Source organism: Paroedura picta, chromosome 17 (assembly GCF_049243985.1).
Source record: "Paroedura picta isolate Pp20150507F chromosome 17, Ppicta_v3.0, whole genome shotgun sequence".
Classification (NCBI taxonomy): Eukaryota; Metazoa; Chordata; class Lepidosauria; order Squamata; family Gekkonidae; genus Paroedura; species Paroedura picta.
The window spans coordinates 24,898,960-24,922,075 of record NC_135385.1 but is presented as its reverse complement, the minus strand read 5'-3'; the positions used below and the strand labels follow the sequence as shown (position 1 = coordinate 24,922,075).

Here is a 23,116-nt window from a genome sequence, read left to right as displayed (position 1 = left end):
TAGCGAATCCTTGTTCTCTTTAGATAGTCTTCCCCGCAACATTATAAGCGGAAGTCCAATGACTTCGCGGGCTTCGTTGACCGGAAGAGTCTCGCGGAATCGTAGCCCCAGTTCGGTAGCCTTCCCCTGCGCCCCGTAATTGGGAATGTCACAGTGAGGCCTCATTCAAAGGAGGTGCGTCCCGCAACAGTTGCCCCCGTTCCTTCTTCCGTTCCCCCCACACACACACACTTCTGTCATCTTTGTTGGTCCGAAAACATCCATTGGCCTCTATGTTTTGGATGCTCAGCTACCAGCAGGGCCTTCCGGCTTCATACTAGTGAGCTACACTTCCAGGGGTGTTCTAAACCCCCCCCCCTCCGACCATCACATACTTTTGCAGGAAATGTTTGGAATTTGAATGGCTGTGAAATGAGACAGTGAAACAGCCCTCTCACACCTAGGATACGGGAGTTCCCATCTTGATCTGTAGGTGAAGGATGCTTACACTTTCTCTGCAACGTTGTACAGCATCTTTTTCTCAGTGCAGCTGGGAACTGATGAGAACAGTTTCCTAGTACTGGAATAGAGGACTTGTTCACGACAACTCTGCAGTTTAGAACGGTGTGCTTCCCATCTTGTAATGGAGGAGCTATTATTTGTGGCAGCTCTGCTTTGCAAGTTTAATGGATTCAGACACTAACTGCTCATTTCTCATTCCTCTCTGTCCAATTGCCTCTCTGCCCAACAACAGCACCTGCAAGCTAGCCCCCTGGCCAAGACAGCCCCTGTGTCCTCACTGGGTGCATTCTCCTACTTCCATTGGATTTTAAGCACTATGATCAAACAGCCCAGTCAGCTCTGAATTCAACCTCTTGCCAGTCTTCCAACTGATTTCTTATGATTGTGGTCCACTGCTTCAGTGTTCGTGTGCTGTTGTAAGAAATACAGGTTGATGCCCAAAAAAGTATGTGTACACATACTGGCATCAGAGGCTTCATTCAGTTGTCGCTGAAAGCCAGCATACACCTAGGCTTGCTTCAACTGGCATCAATGTGACATTGCCAAGACAATCAGCAAAGCAAGGCCCCACAGCTCAGCAGAAAAGGAAAATGGTTGGAAAAAGAGGCAAGGTCAGGGGTCCAAACAGACTCCTCTTCTAGGAAAACAAACCTGGGTTGTACACAAAACACGAAGTAGAATATGAGAGGAATAAAAAACACTTCCACCTCTCCAGAAGCTCCAGAGATTGTTTCCATCTGCCTACACAAGCATTTCTTAAGAGCTTACTTTTTATACCCTACTTTTCACTACGCAAAGGAGCCCCACAGCAGTTTACAAACACCTTTCCCTTCCTCTTCCCACAACAGATACCCTGTGAGGTAGGTGAGGCTGAGAGCTCTGAGAGAACTGACTGGTCCAAGGTCACCCAGCTAGCTGGAGGAAGAGTGGAGTATCAAATCTTGTTCTCCAGAGTAGAGTCCAGCACTCTTAACCACTACCATCACACTGGCTCTGATCTCTATCCCATGAACTTCCAGAGAAAACAGGATGCAACAAGCTCACCAACTTGGAGGGATGCTTGTATACACAGCCACCCCCCCCCCAAAAAAAATGTCAAACTGACCAAGGAGGTGTGGTCAGTTTCATGACTGGGGACCCCCAGCCTCTGGCCTGGCCATCCATCGCTTCCAAATGGCCTCCAAGCTCCTCCTACGACTGCTACCAATCTACCTAACCTACTGGGTCCCAGTAAGAGTTGAGCTGAGACTCTTTTCCATCATTCTATAATGTTATTGTTGTTATCATGTTATGGCTGTTATCACCACCATATGTTATCTGTATCTTTTTCTTGTTTCCTGTAAACCGTCCTGAGCCTCCGGAGAGGGCGGTATATAAATATAAATAAATAAATAAATCCCAGCTCACAGACATAGCTGGGCACCAGAATTGATCATTACACAGAAAGAAGCAAAACAAGCATCCACAACAGGTATCTCCAATCAGGGTTGGAGGGATGTCTATTACAAGGCATGGGCCTGCAGGGAGAGAGCACCCCTGCCCAGTCTCGGGTGGGATATGCCCTGCCGAACAACCCAAACAGCCAGTTTGAGCACAGGCCAGGTTGTGTGGAGGATGCGAGAGGGCATCTGGACAGATTTACAAGTATGACCAGAAGAAATGTGGCAGCAAACATAGCCTGGCCAGAGGGGCCAGAGTCTTTCTCCATCTTCCTTAAGATTGCTAGAAATCCCCACTCCCCAGACAAGGAGACAATGTTGGTGCAAGCCAGGAGCCAATCAGTAGCACTTGATCATAGTCAGCCTCTCTCTCTCTCTCACACACACACACACAGGAAGAGATGCCTGAACTGAGAAAATGAGATCTTTGCTCTTCCAAGAAACGTTTGACCATGACAGTTTAATTGGAAAAGGACGAAAGAACGATATGAAACATTTGATAGATATGACTCAAGTACCATAAGTTTGTCCCTCCTTGTATCAACATTTTTACAGGAACACAACAATTAGTCCGATTAGTGGAGGGGCTTAAATATATTTAAATCATGTAAAATATTTTCAAAGTCGCTAAAAGATCAGATGCTTGGCCAATGAACCAGACAGGAATATTTGTACACCTCATTATACAAAGAGACACCCAGTCAAGTCATCAGTTGTACAAGAGCCATTCAGTTGCTCGGTCGTCACTCCCCCCACCCAACCCCACACACGCACACTTCACAGCCCCCTCCCTGCCACGCTATGTCCATGCCGCACCCTGCAAAGAAATGGGCTCGCTCTCCTCTTCCAAAAAGGCGAAGAGTATATTTACTACATCAAGAAAGTCTTGTACGAACTAGTTAACCTCGTAGTTAGTATGAGTTAAAAGCATGCTGGTAACTTTAGCGCTCCTTAGTTAAACATGTAAATGCATCAAATTAAAATTCCATATCAAACTTTTATGAGATCAGAGTGCCGAGACTGCGAGCATCTTAAGTGCTGTGTTCCACAATTCCCTCTCCTCCTTCCACCTGTGCCGGAGTGTGCCTGCAAAACGTGCAATGACGCACAAGGGAGTACCATCCGTGGAGAATCCCGGAATCCGAACGCGGCCAGAGAGTCCCACGAGGGCAAGCCCATTGCCCTTGCAAGTGCTGGAGAACAAGAAGCCAACAAAAGGAGCACAGGGGGTGGGGGGGAGCGGCAGCGGCAGCAGCAGCATCGGGGGGCCCTCTCCCACAGAAAGGCCCCTCCAAGCTCCCTGATGAAAAACGGTCGCACAGGCCTCCTCCAGTCCCAAGGGGACCTGGGCTGTGCCCGCAGATTGGGTGAGACGTGCTTCGCTTAACTGACCGACAGCGCAGCCAGCTATGCCAAGACCCCTCCTTTGCAGCAGAAACGGAGCTGAAGGGTAAGGGGGGGAAAGCTGGTCACTCACTGCAGCGGAGTACGTGGAAGCCTCCGAAGATGCAGAAAAGCAAGCAAAGCCACCCTGAATCCCATGGGCTGGTGTCTCCTTAGGGAGGAAATGAGTCTGGGCAGCTGGCTTCCCCTGGAGACGGGTCGGCTGGCCGTGGCACATGGTGCTCTAGCAGCAAGGAGGGAGATGGGGTGCCGGAGAGCAGCTTATTTTGCAGCATTCTGGTGGTATCTGTGTCGCCAGACCTCGTGGATCTTTTTACACCACTTATGTGCATTCCCACTGGGGTCCATCAGGTAATACGTCCGGTTAGGCTAGAAGGAAACAACAGTTCAGCACTTGTTCGTTCCAGAGGACAACGCAGCAGACAAACTCAGGATGCAAACCGGGATGCTCCTCCCCACCTCCACCCCCACGGATGAATGCGGGTCAGGATCTTGCATGACAAAACTGTGGTAAGTTACTCTGTGCTGTAGCAGCAGAAACCCCCTCTGAAGGCCCAAGCAGGGCAGCCTCTGGATAGCCATACCAAGAAAGAGGCTCTCCCACAACTCTCCGATGTCTCCCTAGGGCTCTGATTCTCAGAGAGAAGACCAAAATGGGAAGAGCCTCCTCTCCTGCTGCAGTCCCTGCTAACTATTTCCAGGTGAAAAAGGAATCACAAGGCAAGATAATGTAATAGTCCTCTCTGTATTATTAGTAAAAGTCCATAATAATATGTATCACATTGGCACATGCTCATCACAGTCTGGGGACATATTACTATAACATAACTAGATTGGAAGAGCAACCACTGATGAAGATACACAGAAAGTGGGTTATTTACCTCGGATCCCATTTTGGTTGACTCTTTATCATTATTTGGACTTTTACTAATAATACAGAGAGGACTATTACATTATCTTGCCTTGTGATTCCTTTTTTTTCTTCTGAGTTCATATTGAGCAATCTACGGTTCTATATTTGATTAACTATTTCCAGGTAGCAACAGAACCCGCCTTTGCCTATGACCGTTAGCTAGCGGGCCGCCTAACTTACTGTGTGAACAAAAAAGGTTTTAAAGTTCTTGGCTTCTGGCCGCAGCTCAAGTGACCACGGAATCTCCCCTTTCAGAACTTTGTTGACAGGGTCTACGTAGTACAAGTGGGGCCCTTCGGTCAAGAGCAGCTGTCGCCGGCGAGCAAACAGACCCTGAGAGAGAGACCAAGAGAAACAGAATCAGGCACTTCCAAGCTCCACACTGCAACTTCTGAGCAAAGATGTTTTACATGTTGTATCATTGCCAAAACAGTTCACAGCGCCTCTCTCCACCCTATCCAGTCTCCAACCACAGGGTAAAGGGATGTACCTTCCTCTTGTCCACTGGCCCCATCTTCAAGATTAAATTGTTCTCTACAAACTGATGCCTGGGGAGACAAAACAGGGTCACGTTGCATTTCCCAGCCTGCAAAGGGTAACAACTCCTGGGGAGGGCAGAGAAGCAGCTGACCCAGCTCTGTCAAAGCCTTGCCCCTGCTGCTGAAGAGCCTTTCCTTGGATTATGGAGTCTAAAAGCCCCTGGATACCACAAGGAGAGCTGCACTCCCCTCTCCCACCGGTCTGGCCTCCAACAGCCGCTCTTGCAGCCAGGCCCCAGGCCCCAGGCCCCAGGCCCAGCCCAGCCATCACTGCAAACAGCAAGGCCAGCAGTCTCATTCCCAAGAGGACCTACTTTCTGTTCTTCCTAGGCCAGGCCCCCGTTCAGCTGCCTAAGCCAGCCCCCACCCAACGTCCTGCATGAGGAACCACGGCTTGAACCGCATCTCAGCAGGCCCCCCAACCCCACCCCACCCCATCGCTCCTCTCAAAGCAGCCCAAGGCTCACCAGGGGTTTCCACCGGCCTGTTTTGCCAGCAGCAACCTTTTTTCTTCTTCGGAGAACTGGAGGTCCAACTCAAAGGAGTTGTAGTCGAGGTCATGAATGTATTGCTCTATGTTGTTGCCAGAGGCGGGTGGGGGGCACAGCTCTGGAGCAGACAGCGACTGGGAGGAGGTGGAGCCAGAGACTTGCAGGCAGCCAAACTGGCTCAGGAGATTGTCATACTGCAAAACATGCCAAAGGTGACCCTCCTTCCATCCGTGCTCAAAGTCTTCTGACCCTCTTTGTCTTCTGCCAGTGGGCTCTGCAAAATGCAGAGAACGCTCCACTTCCCTCTGGCACCCCTGGGGCCTGCTGGAGAGAGGTTCTCTACTCCCACCCAAGGGCACCACTGAGGAGTCAGCAACCATAGAGACTGCAGCTATCCTTCCAAAGGGAGGAACCCAGAGAAGCACCCGCTGGGGGCACAAGCAGCAGATCACAGAGAAATACCCAGTGGCCAATGCCGCTCACCACCACTCAACTGCTTCTGCAATAGAGGATTAACTTACATTTCCATAGCAGTCTTCGTCATCCTCGGACATAGCAGGCAAGTATGCCGTGAGTTTGGGGGGCGTTTGGTGATGCAGATTTTCCCAGGTAATGGAATCGAAGAATGGATGGGCCTTCAGGGGCTCAAATCCGCCAATTTCTTCACAGCCGAGCCTCTTGGTTGCATCCAGAACCTAATGAGGAAAGGATCCACACCAAAAGGTAACAAGGCAGGAGCTCCAAGCTGAAGTCAAATTTCCAGGTGCCAACACCTAGACAATCAAATCAGGAGTGTGTCAATCTATGACAAGATTTTCAACTAAGAAATGACAGACTTGGTTTTTAACCATTTCATCTGCTCCTTGTCTAATGCTTCCTGCAAACAGTTCAGGGCAATGTCCAGAGCTCTCTTTTCCTCCAGTGTATCCTCTGTGTGGCGGGTTAGGCTGACAGCATCACCCAACAGAACAGGGAGGCAAATCTGAGTGTCCCAGATATTCACCCAACACAACCATGACTATATCACAATGGCTCTTGGTTCAGGTCTGGAAGGGCTCCTGCTGGGGTGAGGGGGAGGTACTGGAAAGCAGCAACCCGAGGGAGCAAAGGCTGAGAAAAGCCAGGATGACTTCAGAGAGACCCTAGGGAAGGGGGGGGGGTCCCCAGAAGCCCAGGGGATGTGCATCTGGATGGCAACCTGGCTAACTGGGCTCTTCCTTTGGTCTTTTCTGAATGATGCCCAAGCACAGTGGCTGGAAACCAGGTACTTCTACTAATCATGAAACATCCATTATAATGGCGGAGAAAAAACATTTACCAAAAGCTTTTCTACAAGATCTTTTGCCTTGGGAAAGAACTTCTCCGGGAATTCATACTCCAATTTGATTATCTTTTGAAATATAAGATATTCATTTCTGCAAAAAGTAGAAAAAAAATACTGTGACATTTGCACAAACATCTCTCTTCATAAGTCAGCCTGAATGGGGGCTGGGGGGTGTGTGTGGCATGCACGTGTGTGTCTAGAACAGAAATGATTGAGCCAACATCAGTAAAGGAATTTAATATGAAACCAGAGAAGCTGAAGATGGAGAGAAGCCAAAGGGAAGATACAGCAGGCAAATGGTTCTTATTTAAGTACGCTCACTCACAACCTGATTTCCTTTTATGCAAACACAGAAAGAAAATCAGAGTCTGTCTAAAGGAGAGACAGTCTTGCAAATGGCCTTAACTGCCTGGTGGAATGGGACCACAAGCTGCCAGAGACAGGCCTGGATTGTGGAGATCAGACCTACTCCAATGCCCTACTCAGGGGAGGGGAAAGTCCCACGGATGTCCAGATCTTATTAACAGCCTTGAGAGTCAGGGGCAAACAGAGAGGCAGCATGTTCCCACACAACCCCCCAATAACTTCAGGGCAGCATCTTCTGATGGCAGAAGGGGGGCTATAATTTGCAGTCAGACTGAAAGCAAGCTGTTACATCTGACTGGATGCCACTGCAATGTTCTATCAGTAAAAGTGAACTTTCCTTCCCTGTCCCCTTCTGTCCTCGGGGAATGGAGACATCAGGAACAGCACTAGAGAAGTGAATTGGGGCATCCACAGGCTGTGTCTTGGGGGAGGAGCACAAGCTAACAACCCTGCCAGAGTCGACACAACAACCGGCAAAACCCACAGGGGATGTGCACACACACATGTTAGGGGGGGACACACTGCCTTCCGACCTGACCACACTGGGAAGCAAGACAGGTGTGAAAAGAGTGCCTGCTGCCAGCCAGCCCAGCCCAGCCCTGGCACACACTGACACTGTGGAGGCTGCGTGCTGACCGAGGGGAAGTGGCGGCAGGATGGTGAGCCTTCCAGGCATGCTTTGCCGAGAGTGGGAGGCCGGCCTTATTCCCACAGCAACCCCATGGTTAGTGAGGAGGGGATCGTAGGGGGTGAAGGTTTTAAGCTGGGTGACTCTCTCCCCTTGGGGGACCTTTGGAATGCAGGAAGGCTAGGCCTTTACATCACGCTGCCTTTGGAATGCCTTTTCCATGCCTTTCAGAGCGACACAAAATGGCTCAGGAGGACTTGTCCTAAGCCCTGCATCACTTTCTCTTCACGCTTGACGCCAGATGAGAATCGCTCCTTGGCTAGCCTTGGGGGCTGCACAGAGTCAGTCCGAACTTACTTATAGCTTGGACATTATCTAAACAGTGGAACAAACCAAAACAAAGAGACTAGAAAACAAGCAACATGTTGTGCAGTCTCTTACCCAGCTCGGAACGGTGGCAGTCCGGCTACCAGCTGATATATGATGCAGCCAAGAGCCCACAAGTCCGAGCTTCACCATGTCATGGAGGAGAAGGAAATGAGAGAGAGACAAAGGAAGACAGCATGACCCAACGGGCCCCAGCAGTTGGTGACCAGGGGAAACAGGCTCCTCCTCCTCCTCCCCTCAGGCGTGTTGTGGCCACCCTTGTGGTTCCAGCCATGGGAAGCTTGGGCCAGATCTCCCTCGCCTTCACTGTGCCATGTTTCCAGCCAGAGGAGGCAGCACCAGAGGATTTCAGCCATCAAGACAGGAGAGCATTTTTGAGGCTATTTCAGTGAAGGAGCCGCTGTGCAGGTGAGCGTAAGGCTACTGCTCTGGTGCCAGGGAGATATCCAAGCCTTAATGGGAAGACCTGGCCTTCATTAGTGCTGTGATTTCGCTCTACAAACCCAATGAGAAAGTCTTCCACGCAAACCACAGTTTCCACCTGAGGGTCAAATGCTGGCAAAACCATCTCAGGGGAGATCCCAAAAAGAGCCTCAGAGGATGAGGTGCTCCATCATGGCAACAGCCGGCAAAAGCCAGCCAGAGGACCCCCTCCCAGATTGGACCAGTCGCTCACCTTTTGCAGGCAGCCTTCTCTGTGAGCAGCTCCGGAGACACATACTGCGCGGTCCCCACAAAGGAGTTTGCCCGTGCTGGAAGAAGGAGGAGTTGAGAGCTGAGCCTCTGAGCTTTCAGACACTTTTAAGTCCCCAGAGGAGACTTCCCTGGCAGCTTGTGCTTAAGTCAGGCAGTTCAAAGCTGTTTCTGCAGTTAATGCCCTGAGAATATTGTACCAGCAAGCACTCACGCACATCCCTAGACAAGCCTTCCGGCCCAGATCCACCGGCTGAGAAGGAAGCCCCAAAGATACCTACAGGGCAACACCCAAGAGGGTCTGGATGTACCTTGCTTACTGTCTGCAGACAACACCTTTGCTGTCCCAAAATCCGTGATCTGAATGTGCATCTCCCCATTGAGCAAGATGTTCTCCGGCTTCAGGTCCCTGCGAAAGGCAAAGTATAAGCCAGGTCTGCACTACATAAAAGTGGCTGAAGCTCCTCCCCCATCTGCACCCCACCCCCCATTTCACATCTCTGTGAGAGGAACTCGGGTCTCTTCCTGAGCCAATCGAGCAGGAGGAGGGGCGGCCATGCAGCACAGCTCCTCCACACATCCATTGGCTCATGCATGAAGCTCAGGCATGCGGGAGGAGCCCACACTCCAGCCTTGCCTCACATGAGAACAGCCCTATTAACAGACTGGATGGGTCTAGGGTGTCTCACACGACCCTTGTAACAGTATGGGAGTGGCCTCTCTCACAGCCCAACATGCTGCAACAGCCATAGCAACACACCAGAAGTGACAGGAGTTCGAACTCATAACCTTACCTGTGAATAATTCCCTTCCCATGCAAATACTCCAGTGCAGACACAATTTCAGCAGTATAAAACCTGGTACAGGTCTCATCAAAGGAGCCAATCTTGCGGATATATTTTAAGAGCTCTCCATTTTTGGCATAGCTAAGGCCAAAGTCTGAAGCCAGCGTTAAGGATTCCTAACAAACCGGCAGGTTCCCAGTCAGTGGAAATGGACAGGCCTTCAGACTGGAGAGCAGCACGGCAGACAGGACCTGCTCCAAGAGCTCTCGATCCTTTGCCCCAGGCTGGGCCTATAACATCCAGCACTGGGAGCCAGTTTGCACCCCACCCCGAAACCCAGAAGGCTAGAGTGGTTAGAAAAACAGGCATACTGGAGCACATTGACAAATATGCTGCTCTGTTCCTGCCCTGTTTTCTTATTCCAGAAGAAGATATTACAAATGTCAAACTGTATTTCCCGCAAGTGGAATGATTCCAAGGATACAGAGTTTCTCATCATCCTGAAAGGTGAAGTAGAGCTTGACAAAGAAAGGGTGATCCAGGCGTGACATCACATCCCTCTCTCGGGTTACGTAGGGCACCTTGTTCTCTTTTATGATATGACGCTTCTCCAGAATTTTGACTTGTAAAAAGACAAAGAAGTTACAGCTAACGACAGAGAAAACTCGGGAGACGATCTGCAGGTCACAGGCACGCAGCCCTTGAGGTCCAGATCCTCCCACAACCTTTCCCCACAAGAGGGCCAGCCCCAGAGGAAAAAAGGGATACTCACTGGCGTATTCCCTGGAGGTGGCCAATTCTCTGGCCAAAACGACCTGTTGAAGGGCGGAAAGAACTCTCTTGGTGTGGGGCACAAGAAGAAAGAGGCACGCAAACAACACGCAAACACCTTCGGGAGCTTGAGTCCCCAAGACAAGCACATGCTTGGCTCACAGGGCAGCCCGGGAGAAGGACGCAACCCAGGACTGACCTTCAGAATACTCAGGGGAGAAGGGGGAATTGGGGAGATGGGGCAAGAAAACTAAACCCTTCCTGCTGGCACAGAGTCAGGCGCTAACAGTGTTGCAGCATCAGCCTTGGGAAGAAAGAGACTGGAAACACACCAGCTCCATCAGCAGTGGAGGAGGGAAGGGTCGGGCTATCCCTTGGGTATTATGAACATTGGCCATGTGGCTGGTATGCCACGTCTTCAGCATCTGCTGCTGTCACTCACCGTTGAGAAAGATCCTTCACCCAAAATTTTCCCAAACTTGAAGTCCTCGGGGCGTTTCTTTCGTGGTTGTGAAGGCTGCTGTAGAGACACTGGAGTGGCCCGTGGCTCTGCTGCGGTGCTTTCCATGTTCAGCCCCTGGCCTCGGCCCCGGCCACACGTGGCAGCAGCAACTGGTGGAGAGCTGGAATCCACCTGGCTCCTCACCATCGATGGGGACGGGCAGGAACAAAGAACCACACTGGACTGGAGGGGAACAGCATCGTACTAGAGAGAGAAAGAAGAGAGAGCAAACCAGTCAGTCACTCAAGGGGACAAATCTCAAAACATTGACCTCCCCCCCACAACAGCCAACTAAGCCCCCCAACATCCATCTTCACCTGTACTAAACAGCCAGCTCTGTTACAGTCCATGTGGACCGGCTGGAGTGTTCACTGTCAAGAAGAAGAGTTGGTTTTATACCCCACTTTGAGAATGGAGTCTCAAAGCAACTTCCCTCCCCCTCCTTCCCCCCCCCCCCCACAAACTGACACAGAGGGGGGGGGGAAACCAGCAGAGTCAAGGGGCGATGAAATAAAAGATCTGTTTCTATACACTGCTCAACTCAGATGTATAATGAATATTCAAAACAACGAGTGAAGGCATTTTCATCCGATATTCACTGAGTTAACTGAACACCACTAATGCAATGGTTATATATCACATCCTCGCACGCTACAATGCACTAATTGACTAAGCACTAACTGAGCACTTTCACGATGTAGCCTCCGTTTGAAGTTCTTTGGCTTAAGAATGACCCCTGCCAGGACAGAGCATCCTGGCCAATCAAGATTTCTAGACAAGGTGGACTTTTAATACACCTCTCTCTCCCCTTCAGTCCAGAGACTGCCATGCTTGCTCTAAGTAAGAGTAAAAGGACAGGACATCAAACAGCAGTATATGGCCCCATCTCACTGCAGGACACCCAGGCGAAGAAGGCCCTGATGCATGCTAGGTCCCATTGGCCTCTGGGCAATATTCCTGCAAGGTAGTCCAGCAACAAGGATTTGTGTCGAAACAGTGTCCACCCCTCGTCATGAAAGAAATATCAATGTCCAGCTGAATAGATTTAGCATTCTATGGGCAAGAGGGAGTCTTTGACTATTTTCTTTGGAGAGAGTCTACTCTTGACAACCAGCCTAATAGGAGTAATCTATTTTGTAACGTAATTGGATGAGAATGAAAACTGAGACATTTCAGGAGGGAAATGTTTTTTTCCTGAGGCCTTTCTTCCAGTTTTTATGATGGAAAACTTTGAAGCTTTGGGTAGTATTTAAATAAACGTTCATGAAAGGTTATGTCTTTTACAATGAGTTAAATACATTCCAAGACAAGGTGGGCATGTGGTAGATATGTACGTCTCTTAAATTCAAGGTTTATTTCTGCATTTTAGATACATCTTCTTCAGGAGGGGATCTTTGTTTTTAACTGTTGCATGCCTCTGGTTGTCCTTTTGACCTGACTCATGGCCCCCAGAGATCAGGGTCCTAATGGAACTAAAACAGTTCTGCAGCCTGCAAAAGGGAGCTCCTCCACCAGGCATTTGGTTACGGTCAACCAAAACTAAACAACACCTACTGGGCCCCAACCCATGCAACAGATTTGACCAGCCATGGGCCTGTTAGATTGTTCACTGTTAGAATGTCATCCTGTCTAGAGTTATTACTGTTGTTACCTTGATTTATTCTATTCATTCAGCTCAATATATTGTTCTGTTACATTCTATTTGAACCACCTTACATATAAAAGCTTCCCAAATATATTCAGGATTTCTTGGACAAACTGAAAAAACATCCCAGGTATATTTGGGAATTACTGGTCAAACCGGGCTGCCTAGCAGAGCATGTGGGGAGAGTTGTCCCTGCAGGACCAGCTCCTTGGCCAGCTCTTTGGGGAAGTCTGGTTTACCCAGCCTCCAAAAAGAGCCCCACCTAAACTGCCTCTTAAGCAGATTTAGCAACTTTGCCACTGTTTTTTCTTTCTTCATATTTTTTGAGTTTGTTCTATTGGAGCAAAAAATTCCAGACCTGAATACTTTATCAGTTTTGGACTCCAGGCTTTTTTGGGAATCCCAATACCCACCCCTGCCTTGGGTTTAACAGACCAAGACAGCAGCTGATGGGAGAAACTGAGAAGAGCAGCCCTACTTTCTTCTCTGTGGGGATGGCTTCTCATCCGCATGGGTCCAGCCAAGGGATGAGGTGATGCATATCTGGGCACAGAGGTGGCTGCCAGGGAAACAGTGGGGTGGGGGAAAGTCTATCCCTCCCCCCCCAGTGGTGTTGCACATCATCCAGGCCCAAGTAACCCCGGATCCAGGATTCCCCTGTGCCATAAAGCAGCCTGCCTCACAGGACGGAAGGAGCACCCAGCGGTGGCTGTGAGATGATGTCGCCCTAGCTAGCCCCTCTGCCTCTGGTGCCTCCCTGGCAGACAACCCGAACTCCCAAGTCAGGCTTATGCCCGAGCCGAAAGGAAGCCCCCGGAAGAGGCTCAGCCGGACCACCGGTGACCTTCGGGGCGCGCAGAGGCCCAATGCCGGGCTCGGGAGGGTCTGTCTGGGACCCCGGCAGAGCCTTCCGCAGAGGAAATGCACGAGGGGCTCGCGGGACTCCCCCGCAGGCCCAGGGCGCGAAGCCTCCCCCTCGCGCCAAGCACGGGTGGGGTTGGGTGGGGGGGGGGGGAGAAGGAGGCCCGGCAGGCCCAGGCGCCGGCTCCCGGCCCCGCCCGCCGCCCTCCTGACCCCGGGCCGCCGTACCAGAGGGCTGCCGGTGCTGGCCATGGGCTCCGCTGCCTCCGGCCGGGCCCGACTCCGCCGGCGCCGCCGCCCCAGAGCCGACCCGATGGGACGCCCGCGTCCTCCGCGAGTGACGTCAGCCACAACAAAGCTTGCTTCCGCCCGCGTGGGCGGGACGTCCGCCAGCGCCGCTTCGCCACTGGCCCAGCCGCGGGCCACTCAACCCACACGGCCGTGGCGGACGCTCTCGCGAGAGTGGGCTGCGCGTGCGACTATGGGGGCGGGGAGGCACGCAGCACCGCGCCTGCGCCACAGGTCGAGCGGCCGCGCCCACTCTCCTTCCCGGAATGCCCCTCCTTTCCCAGAGTGTGGAACCATAGACACTGGAAACCAGAGCGGCCGTTTCCTGGCCCGAAGGCAGCACTTCCGGATGGATGCTCCTCGGAGTCACGGTCGGAGCTGTGGCCGACACTGCAAGGCTGTCTCTTCTTCCTCGGGTGGGAGAGCCTGACTTGCAGGGCTGTTGCTGGGGCCTGCCCCCCCGCCCAGGTGGCCGCAAGCAGCGGGCGTTCCCGTTTGGGGACACGAATCGCGGGAGGCTCCCCGGCCATGGCTAGCGGGATGTGTGTGCCGTGGGGGGTTGCTGCTCCCCTGTCACGGAGACGGCCTCTGCGCCCACCCGGTGGCTTCTGGGCTGTGCTTGCCATAGAGGCACTCGGTTTAGATCGGCCTTGCGATCTGGGGGCCTATCTGCTGGAAACACGGGAGGGGACAGATCAGGGCTGCAGATCATCAGCAGAGAACGCTGGAAATGATTCATCCCTGTGGCCTCTTAGGGGCAGATGTGGCAGGCCCGGAAACGCGGCTGGTACAGAGGTGGCCAAGGCAACGAAGGGAGGTCGGAGGAATGAAAAGCACTTTCCGTTCAGATGCCGATCTACACTTTGCTCTGCACTCACAGTGACTTTGCAGATTCTGCAAAGATGCAGCAGCAGCAACAACATCCTGACAGAGCAGATAAGGCAGCTGTGCTGGAGATACAAACAGCCCCAACCAGCACCCTTATCGATATAGAAGTGGAAGGTGATCCTGGGGGGAGGGGAGCCAAGCTTTCACCCTGGTTTGTTCATTGTTCTGCTTTCCAGAAGGATGACAAAACAGCTGAAGCAGAAAGACTAAATCCACTGCCAGGGCTGGCCACTTTTGGTTTTTTGGGGGGGCTACTCCCCTTTCAGCAGTCAGCTTGCTCTCAGCCAGGGACCAGAAGCATCTTACCTCAGCTACTGAGCTTCCTGCTAGAAAGGCTGAGGAGCCCTCCTTCCCCTCACTCTGGCTATACACAGGGAGCCTAAGGTATATGCTCAGAAGTGGTGTAATAATGAGAAAGCTTATTGCTCTGTATTTCGTAGTAGTAGTTCTATTTCCTATTCTTGTAGGTGTGGTTGGTGGGGTGATGCACAAGGTGTGCAGCATTTGTGTGGCTCTTTGGGATGGTGGTAAATGCAGACGGGACTTCCTGAAGCGAGTGTGGCTCCAAGCAACCCCTGCAGAACGGGGAGGGGGGAGAGGTAGAACCCAGCATCCAAGGCAGGCTTACGGCTGTGTCTGTGTGGGCAAGCGTACAGCAAGTGCTGCCTGCTCCCCAGAAACCCAGGGACAATCACTCTCTGCCCTGTTTGACGCTCTCCAAATTCAAACTGCAGCACCTCTGGAGGTTCTGCCCTGCCTCCCAGCACAAGAATCTCCCCTTCCAAATTTGGGAAGGAGTTGTCCATCCATAAAATAAATATTTGTGTTTCACACAATAGTGGGCCAACCTGATTGTGGTGGGTAGGGGTGGAGGTGAGGAGGGAGCTGCTGCAGCAGCTTCCTGTTCTGTGCTTGGAAAGCAGAGCAGGTGAGCAAGAGCAGGCGGCTGTGTAACTTTTACACAGCCAGTGTGTAACCTCACAATCTGGCTCTCAACTGTCATGACTGCAGAGTGTGAGACTTACCTGCAAACTCTTCCCAGGCTCCAGGATTCCTCCCATGCCCCCGTGGTGGAGACCCTGCAGTTGTGCCCCCAGGAGTGATTCAGGGTTGGCTGAAGACTGTGGCCGTGGGAGATGAAAAGCAGCTGCTTTCCAAGGCTGACACACTTTTAAACAGGTTGATGCATAAGAGTCCTGACCCCGTTTAGTGCAGCAGCCAGTTTCTCTCCACTGCTTTAGTATCAGTAGTCAGTTTTCTTTTCAGAAAAGCAGCAAGCACGGGTTTATGGCATGGCCCAGCTCCTTGCCTTGGCATGTGGAGCAGAGGGAACTGCCAGCGCTGCAAGTGTCCCAGAGCAACTTGGAAAGCAACCGGCTGCTGCAGGCCAAGTGTCTTGAGTCTGGTTCTCACCAGGATGGGAGCGCTCCGAGGGATGCGCGCACACCATGCGGTGCTTAGAGTTCCACTACAAAAGATGGCTGGGATGTTGGCGCCGTTAATAGCCTCCTCCAGGGTGGGGGTGAGTGTTGCCCTCAAGTTTGTACCAAGGCTCAAAACATCATTCAACCGACCACGAGACTGTTCACCTAGGTTTACATCACACCCATGGGAGGGAGAGGTGGTGGTTTTGAGATGATTTTAAGCAGGCAGGTACACTAATTTATGATTTTAATGTTTATGATTATTGATGAAGGGCAGGTAATAATTATCATCTACCAGCAGTCGCTGAGGCTAGGGGCAGCCTCCATGCCGGGGTGGATGGAGCCAAGGCACAAGCACAGTGTCAAGATGAGGGAGGAGTTTGCTCTCCGCCATTGATCCCCTGGAAGCAGGCCCTAGGATAACAGTGTTGCCCCTCAGCTCTGCTAGCCTTCCTCCCTGGAAGGGTGTCCCTTGTGAGGCAGTAAGCAAGAGCAGTACAATTGACCACCGTTTCCCAAGCCGTGAGGAGTCTGAGGGCAATGCTTTGGCTGAGAGAGCACTAGAGACTGGGTCATGCCTGCTTTATTGTGACTAATATATGCACATAGCTTATCCAGGAAGCAAGCAGCTATCTCTAGGAAAGCAGCACAACCACAGTCCCTGCACGTGACTCGAGGCCCCCAGAGATGCTCCAACAGTCAACTCACAGCTGTCCGATTTCTCAAAGTGCCACTGGGCTCTGCCCCCTCACCTCCCTGCATAAGCGGTAAGGATTCTACAGCCACCCCGGGGATTGCTGGTATATTTCAGCCCTTCTGCTTTGAGGACTGGCATCCCTAGGCAGTGCTTTCCCCACCGACTGGTCTCAAGGCACAATGATTCTGAGGAGTCAGCCTCAATGGACAGAAAGGGTGCAGGGCTTGCCTGGTAGGGAAGAAAGCCGGAATTTGCTTGCCGATAGCTGTGCCTCTCTCTGCCTTCTAGGATTTGTTGCACGGCTGCCGCAAGGCAGCTGCTGGAGCCCTGAAAGCCAGAGGCTTTGCCACGGGAGGAGAGGGTCTTATCTCGTGGGGCTCCTATGCCACAAACAGGGAATTCTTGTATGGCAAATAAGGGAAGCCCTCGCTGAAATCATTCAGGCCTTCGAAGAGGAGAGGAGCTCTCCCAGGCAGGACCGGGACCTGTGTGGCCCCTTGGATGACAACATAGTTGCTGGCTTTGTCCTGCTGGTTCGGAGCCCCAAGCAAGTGGTGAACTCTTGCCTCAGTGGGCAGCTCTGCTTCTGAGAGGCGCCTGAACAAGGAGAGCTGAGAAACGGCCTCCTCCAGGGGCCGATGGGTCGCCAAGCCAGGCCCAGTGCTGCTGCCGCTGCCTCTCAGCCACGCATCCGGCTTCCTGATGCCAATCCAAGCCTGCAATGGATCAGAAAACTGCTGGGCTCAAGACAGCACACCCCCTGCCCCACACACCTGCTTGGAGGGGGGCTACCCAGGAGCACAGCTAAACAGACAGATTCTCCCCTGCTGACACCCATGAGGCGGCGGGAAGAGCAGGCTACACTCTGGGCAGAGGCCACTGGGCTCTGTGAATGAGAGGGGTCGTTCTCCTCCATCTCCAAACCGGTACCCTCAGAGGCATCCTCTGCCCAGCCCACATTGAAGCCCAGCTCCCTGCTTGGCCTCTCAGGGCTAGAAGTCTCTGGGGAGGGGGAGGACAGATTCCCTGGTCTGGCTTTCTTTCCCCATGACATGAAAAAAAAAGGTTTTTTTTTTGTTTTTTTTTGGGGGGGGGAGAATCCAGAATGATTTTCCCAGGAAGAGGGAAGAAAAATCATGTGGAGAATGAAAGGTCTTGAGGCGAGGGGAGCTAGCTGTGGCCCTGGGGAGAACAGGAGCACCCTTGGTGGTGGTGGTGGTGGGGGCAGCAGGACTGCCTACCAGGGAGATTTTGCAGACTCTTGCCTCATTGCCACCTGCTGGCATGCCCTGGGGGAGGAGGGGTGGGGGTCCTCCAGCACAGTTGCTGGTGCTCCTTGCTCCCCCCCTTACCTGGAAGTCCCCGCGGTGAGAGGCATAGAGGGGCAGGAAGAAGGCAGCGGGGTTGGGGGTGCTTGGCCAGCAGCAGCTCTTGATCCTGGAGGCAGACAGAACAGGAAGCACTTCCTTCCCAGAGCCAGCAGCAGCACGTGCCACCTGGACCATCCTCTCCTCTACATGCCCAGGCCGTCTGCACTGTGGGGGGATGCCCGCTGCTCAGGCGGCACAAAAGCACAGGGGCCTTCCCTCTCCACCCACCCAGCTCCTTCCATTGTCATAAAGTGGGCCACCAACTGTTAGAGCTCCTCAGGTGCTCTGGGCCAACTGCCCCCTTGTGGTCGGAGATGTGTTGCTAGGGGGAGAGCCCAGCATGGGCTGGCCTGGCAGTGGGCTATCTACCCTACCCCACAGTAGCTGCATGGGCCAGGACAAGCACTGACTGGCGGCACCATACCTTGAGTGGCAGCCGGCGAGCAGGAGTAGACACAGCAGGGCACCGAGGCAGAGGGGGAGCCAGACGAAGACCGGCAGCAGCACCTGAGGCAGAGGTCCTGGAAGCAGGCAGAAGGGAAGCATCCATTCAAGGGCTCAGGGTGCCCCCAGTTGCTGCTCCAAGAAGGGCCTTTGATGCCAGGGCAGCAGAGGGAAGCCTTGAGCCAGAATTAGAACTGGAGCTCCAGGCAGCCCCAGCTATAGGGTACAGCCTCCAGCCAACCCCTCCAGCCTCAGATACAACCCTTAGGGCTACACCAACCAATGTGGCCCAAGCAGCTACGACCCTCGGGGAGACTCAGCAGGGGAGCCTGGCCCTGCCTCCCAGCAAGCAGGATCCAAATTCACCTTTGCCAGTGGATGCACATGTGCTCCCGTGCCACTTTCTGCCTGCCTTGAGAACCAGCTTGGTGCAGTGGTTAGGAGTGCGGACTTCTAATCTGGCATGCTGGGTTCGATTTTGCACTCCTCCACATGCAGCCAGCTGGGTGACCTTGGGCTCGCCACAGCCCTGATACAACTGTTCTGACCGGGCAATGATATCAGGTCTCTCTCTGCCTCACCCACCTCACTGTTGGGTGGGAGAGGAAAGGGAAGGCGACTGTAAGCTGCTTTGAGACTCCTTCAGGTAGAGAATAGTAGCGTATAAGAACCAACTCCTTCTTCTTGGCCAGCAGGGGTGGCATAGTAAATACCAGCCTCTGGCACAGCCTACAGGAATGAGCATGGTGATGGGTGGGGGGGGGCAAGGGGGGAGTTGTATTCAGCCTCAGTGCTGAGAATGGATTACAAGGGTGAGACTGGTATTTACATTCAGGGGTTGCATAGCATAACAGGCCTGGGCTCCAGGAAACATGATAAATACCAAAAGTAGGACACCAGCACAAGGGAAGTGTACTTGAGTGTGCACATACACAAAAGGTAGGGGGTGTTTTGCAGCAGCAGAACAGCCCGCTCCCGGGGCCATTTGGCCCTTTGTGATCAGACCTGGAGGGACGCTCCACTCAGTGGCACCGCTCCACTCGCTCCAGTGGCTGACATAAGCAGCATTCTTGTCGGGGGTCTTGCAGCGCAGTCTGGCAACATAGCTGGTGCCCGGCGTGAATTCAGCAGCATCTATTTCCATCCACGTTTCTTCACTGACTCCAGCCTTCGTTTCCGCTTGCTGCCCATAAGTGGAGGATAAGGAAGGTGGAGTGAGGCCTGCTGGATATGGCCTGTGCTTCCCCTCCCCTCCCCTCCGCGTTTTTTCCTCTTTCAGCATGGCGGTCAAGGTGCTGGGCAGAGCCTTCCTCGGAGTACACCTGGGCAGACACGGACGAGGCATTGGGCCAGTGGCCACATCTAGTGCCTTCCAGCCATGCCTGCAGTGACCTCCCTCCTCTCCTTACCTCCCAGGGGACGTGGGTGGCCCTGAGTTGCAGCTGCCACTGCATGTCCTTCCAGATGAGCACATAAGCCTTTGGCATCTCCCACGTGATCAAGCACCTGCCGCCACTCATGTTGCTCCTGAAGTCGTATGGCGGATCACATTTAACTGGAAAAAGGGCTGGTTGAGAAGAGGGTCCCACATAGGCCCTGAGAAGCCCAGGGGTATCCCACAGCACCAGCAAAGGAGCAGCTGTCCCTTTCTCCCCAAACTCCACGGAGGAGCCACGGAGGGCCTGATCACACCTTCAGGGGACCCACATTTCCTTTCCACAAGGAGCCTGCCAGGCTACAGAGGAGCTGTTGAAATCACACTTGGTTTGTCTGTCTTGTGCCTGTATTGGGCTGTCTGGCAACACATGAACAAAGGTGGCTTCTGCCATTTTGACACCCAGAGCTGCATTTTGGGGGGTGGGCAGCTCGATAACTCCCCCTGCTTTGCCCCTCCTCCCTGGCCATGGCTGCAGAGGACTTACTGTTCCTCATGGGCTTGTAAATGTCCTCCCACACTGCATAGCTGGCCTTCTCCCCCAAGGAGGTGTCATGCAGGGAGACCTTGTACAAGTCGTTCTCCTGAAACTCTCCGCTTCCCTCAGCAGAGCAACGGAACTCATCCCGCGTCTTGTTCGAGGGTAACAGCCAGCAGACCAGGTCCTTGAGGCCCTGCTCGAAGGTGCTGCAAGCAAGGCAAGAAATGGGTTCCTTCTGAACCTGCTGACTCTGTGACTCCTCCAGGGACACAGACAAGAGAGTGCCTCTGAACATATGCAGAATGATCACCAGCAGCTTGCCCTAGTGAAAGAAGGGTTGCCAGCTCCAGGTTGGGAAAGACCTAGAGGTTTGGGGCGTGGATCCGGAGGGTAAAGTTTGGGGAGGGGCTTTGCTGGGTGGGGAATAATGCCACAGACTCCCCCTTCCAAAGCAACCATTTTCCCCAGATGAACCAATCTTTGCTGCCTGGACAACAGTGTCAATCCTGGGAGATCTCCAGCCACCACCTGGAGGCTGGCAACCCTCCGTGAAAGGTGTGAACATAGCAACACTGACCTCTTGGCAGCCTTTGGTGCAGGGGCAACACCCGCAGATCACGCTAACACTCTCAGATAAGCATGGCATTTCTGCCACAGGCAGACTGTTGCTTTGGTGAGCTGGCTATTGGCAAAGACCCCAAAAGGAGGACAGGATGCGTAATCAACAGGAACGGAATGTCAGGAGGTGGGGAGATCTGAGCACTGTGCCCAGCAGAGTATAAAGCAGTATAAAGCAGTACAGAAAGCACATCTGGGGAAAGCAAACAAGGAGCTGCCCCTCAGCACATCACACACCCAACCAACGTGGGATGGTGGAGGCACTGCCTCTCGGCACACCTGGGTAAGTAAAACAAAGTTTCCCCTCCATCCCTGGTTCCTCCTCCTCCAGGAAAGTCAACCTCTCTGCATGGCCCCCTGGGACCCCACCTCTCCACAGCTAGTATTCTCTGCAATCCACAAGATTGTACCCGCTGGCCTTACTCAGAGAAGTTGAGGTAGAATGGCCCCTCCCCCTTGGTCTGATTCCGGAGCCATGTGCAGTCCACTCTACGGTCCTGGAAGCCGTAACTGTTCAGGCAGCGCACGCCGCTGGAGATGCCTGCCAGGAGGAGAGCATGCAAAGGAGCTCAGGCCGGAGCAGCCTGCTCATCCAAGGGCCAGCTGTCCTGCACTGACCTCACACCCACCAGCCAGCTAGGAGCAGACGACTCCGTCAAAGGCTGGGGGACTCCAGAGACAAGGACTGAGGGCCAGGGGTTGCTTTGGGCTGTCTTAAAAGGCTCCACACTCTGCCCTCTCTGCACATTTGGAAATAGACAGTACAGAATAGTGTCTAGGAGAGATGGGCATTTATTGCAGACAGTGACTAGACACCACTTGCATTAAATACCTTGATGTTAGTTTCCGAGAGTTAATCCAAGCTGGAGGACTAATGAAAAGTATTTCGCCTCCCAAGGCAAACAAGTTTCTGCAGCCTGAGTGGGAGGTTTTCAAGCTGCCAACCTCCAGATAGGGCCTAGAGTTCTCCTGGAATTACCACTGAGATGGTAGTTACAAAGGATGGACTCAACATCCCTGCTGAGCTCCCTTCCCTGCCCTCCCTGGGAACCCCCCCCCCCCCACATCTCCTGGGAGTTCCAAGCCAGCGTCCATGGCCTCTCTCCGCCAGGCCGGCCTGGATGTTCCTATTGGTGTTTGGTGGGGGCAGTTCTTTTGCTCCCCCCCCTGCATACCTGTTTTCTGTCCTTCTGCGGCTAGGAAGAGGGGTGAGATGAGCACCTGCAGCAGACCGGCTGTCCGAAGGTTCTCCCACACCATTATGCAGCAGTCTGGAATTCAAAGGCATTTCCAGAGCTGCTGACTTCAGCCCCAGCCTCTCCCTGCATTGCTGGCCTGCATGTTTTGCACACCTGCTGCCCGCTTGGCATAACTCAGTTTCCAACAGGGAATTCAGCACCCTGGCAATTTCACAATTTACTTACGTTTTATTTAAAGAAGCACATCACCTTAGACCAGCTAAAAGTGCATTTGTGCCCACTACAAGCTTGGAAAGCAGAGGGCAGCAAAGGGAGACCAAGTCTTTAGCTGGGAGCATCTGACCTTCCTGCCCGCTTCCCCCATCAGTTGCTGGAAACAGAAATGGGCAAGAAAACCATAAAAAGGTACATACAATGCATGTCATTTTACAAGCCCCGGGGCCAGGCCATGTGGGGCCTTGGCGGTCTACCACAAAGGGCAGAATTCTTCAGCCCGTTCTCCCAGAGGGCAGGGGATGCTTCCCACAGCATGCCTACCTCAAAGGAAGGCGCCTGTGCCCACCAACACCGGACAGGCTCCAGAGCCACCACAAGGCAGTTGTGAGAGTGCCAGGCCAACATCCAGGACTGCCAGGTCTGCCTCTGCCCCACTTTGCAGGGTGACCTGGGGCTCCCGCAGCCTAGCCTACCTCACAGGGGTGTGGTGAGGATAAAACGGGACTCACTCTCCACCTCTGCATCTGTGGCCAGGCACAAAGCTGGCACCACATGTGGCCCACACTCACCAGGCTACCAATAGCCAGCCTGACCAGGGTGCCATCGGCCCAATCCCCCCCCCAGTACAGCAGTGTCCAGCTTCGACTGGCTCCCCTCCTCTGTCCCCAATGACAATGGGGGGGGGGGAGGGAGCCTGCTTTGCAAGGAACCAGAGGCAAAGTTGGCTCTATGGCCCAGGTTCCTTAGAAGCCCAGCTGCTCAACCCAGTGTGCCAGCCACTGAGTATCCAAGCCCTCCCCTGCCTTG

The 23,116-nt window shown here is 53.1% G+C and overlaps 2 protein-coding genes across 3 annotated transcripts; both read right to left on the bottom strand.

Moving 5' to 3' along the window:
- Positions 1 to 2,381: 2,381 nt before the first annotated feature.
- PDPK1 (3-phosphoinositide dependent protein kinase 1) lies at positions 2,382 to 13,637 on the bottom strand. The gene is made up of 14 exons (XM_077316383.1): positions 13,478 to 13,637; positions 10,684 to 10,947; positions 10,243 to 10,285; positions 9,955 to 10,092; positions 9,480 to 9,624; positions 8,997 to 9,094; positions 8,669 to 8,744; positions 8,047 to 8,115; positions 6,606 to 6,702; positions 5,809 to 5,982; positions 5,264 to 5,481; positions 4,748 to 4,805; positions 4,438 to 4,590; positions 2,382 to 3,713 (listed from the first exon to the last, which is right to left on the bottom strand). The coding sequence occupies exons 1-14, from the start codon at positions 13,499 to 13,501 to the stop codon at positions 3,606 to 3,608; spliced, it is 1,665 nt and encodes a 554-aa protein (XP_077172498.1). The 5' UTR covers positions 13,502 to 13,637; the 3' UTR covers positions 2,382 to 3,605.
- Positions 13,638 to 16,414: 2,777 nt separating this feature from the next.
- On the bottom strand, positions 16,415 to 22,454 carry LOC143827519 (interleukin-9 receptor-like). Of its 2 annotated transcripts, XM_077317122.1 has the most exons (9): positions 22,319 to 22,454; positions 22,070 to 22,165; positions 21,318 to 21,435; positions 20,283 to 20,482; positions 19,770 to 19,915; positions 19,366 to 19,543; positions 18,341 to 18,437; positions 17,899 to 17,983; positions 16,415 to 17,262 (listed from the first exon to the last, which is right to left on the bottom strand). In XM_077317122.1, exons 2-9 carry the CDS (start codon positions 22,152 to 22,154, stop codon positions 16,927 to 16,929), a joined length of 1,245 nt encoding a protein of 414 aa, XP_077173237.1. In that variant the 5' UTR covers positions 22,155 to 22,165; positions 22,319 to 22,454; the 3' UTR covers positions 16,415 to 16,926. The 2 variants fall into 2 exon arrangements, with proteins under 2 accessions (XP_077173237.1, XP_077173236.1); XM_077317121.1 differs by lacking the exon at positions 22,319 to 22,454 and having other exon boundaries at positions 22,070 to 22,213.
- Positions 22,455 to 23,116: the final 662 nt, after the last annotated feature.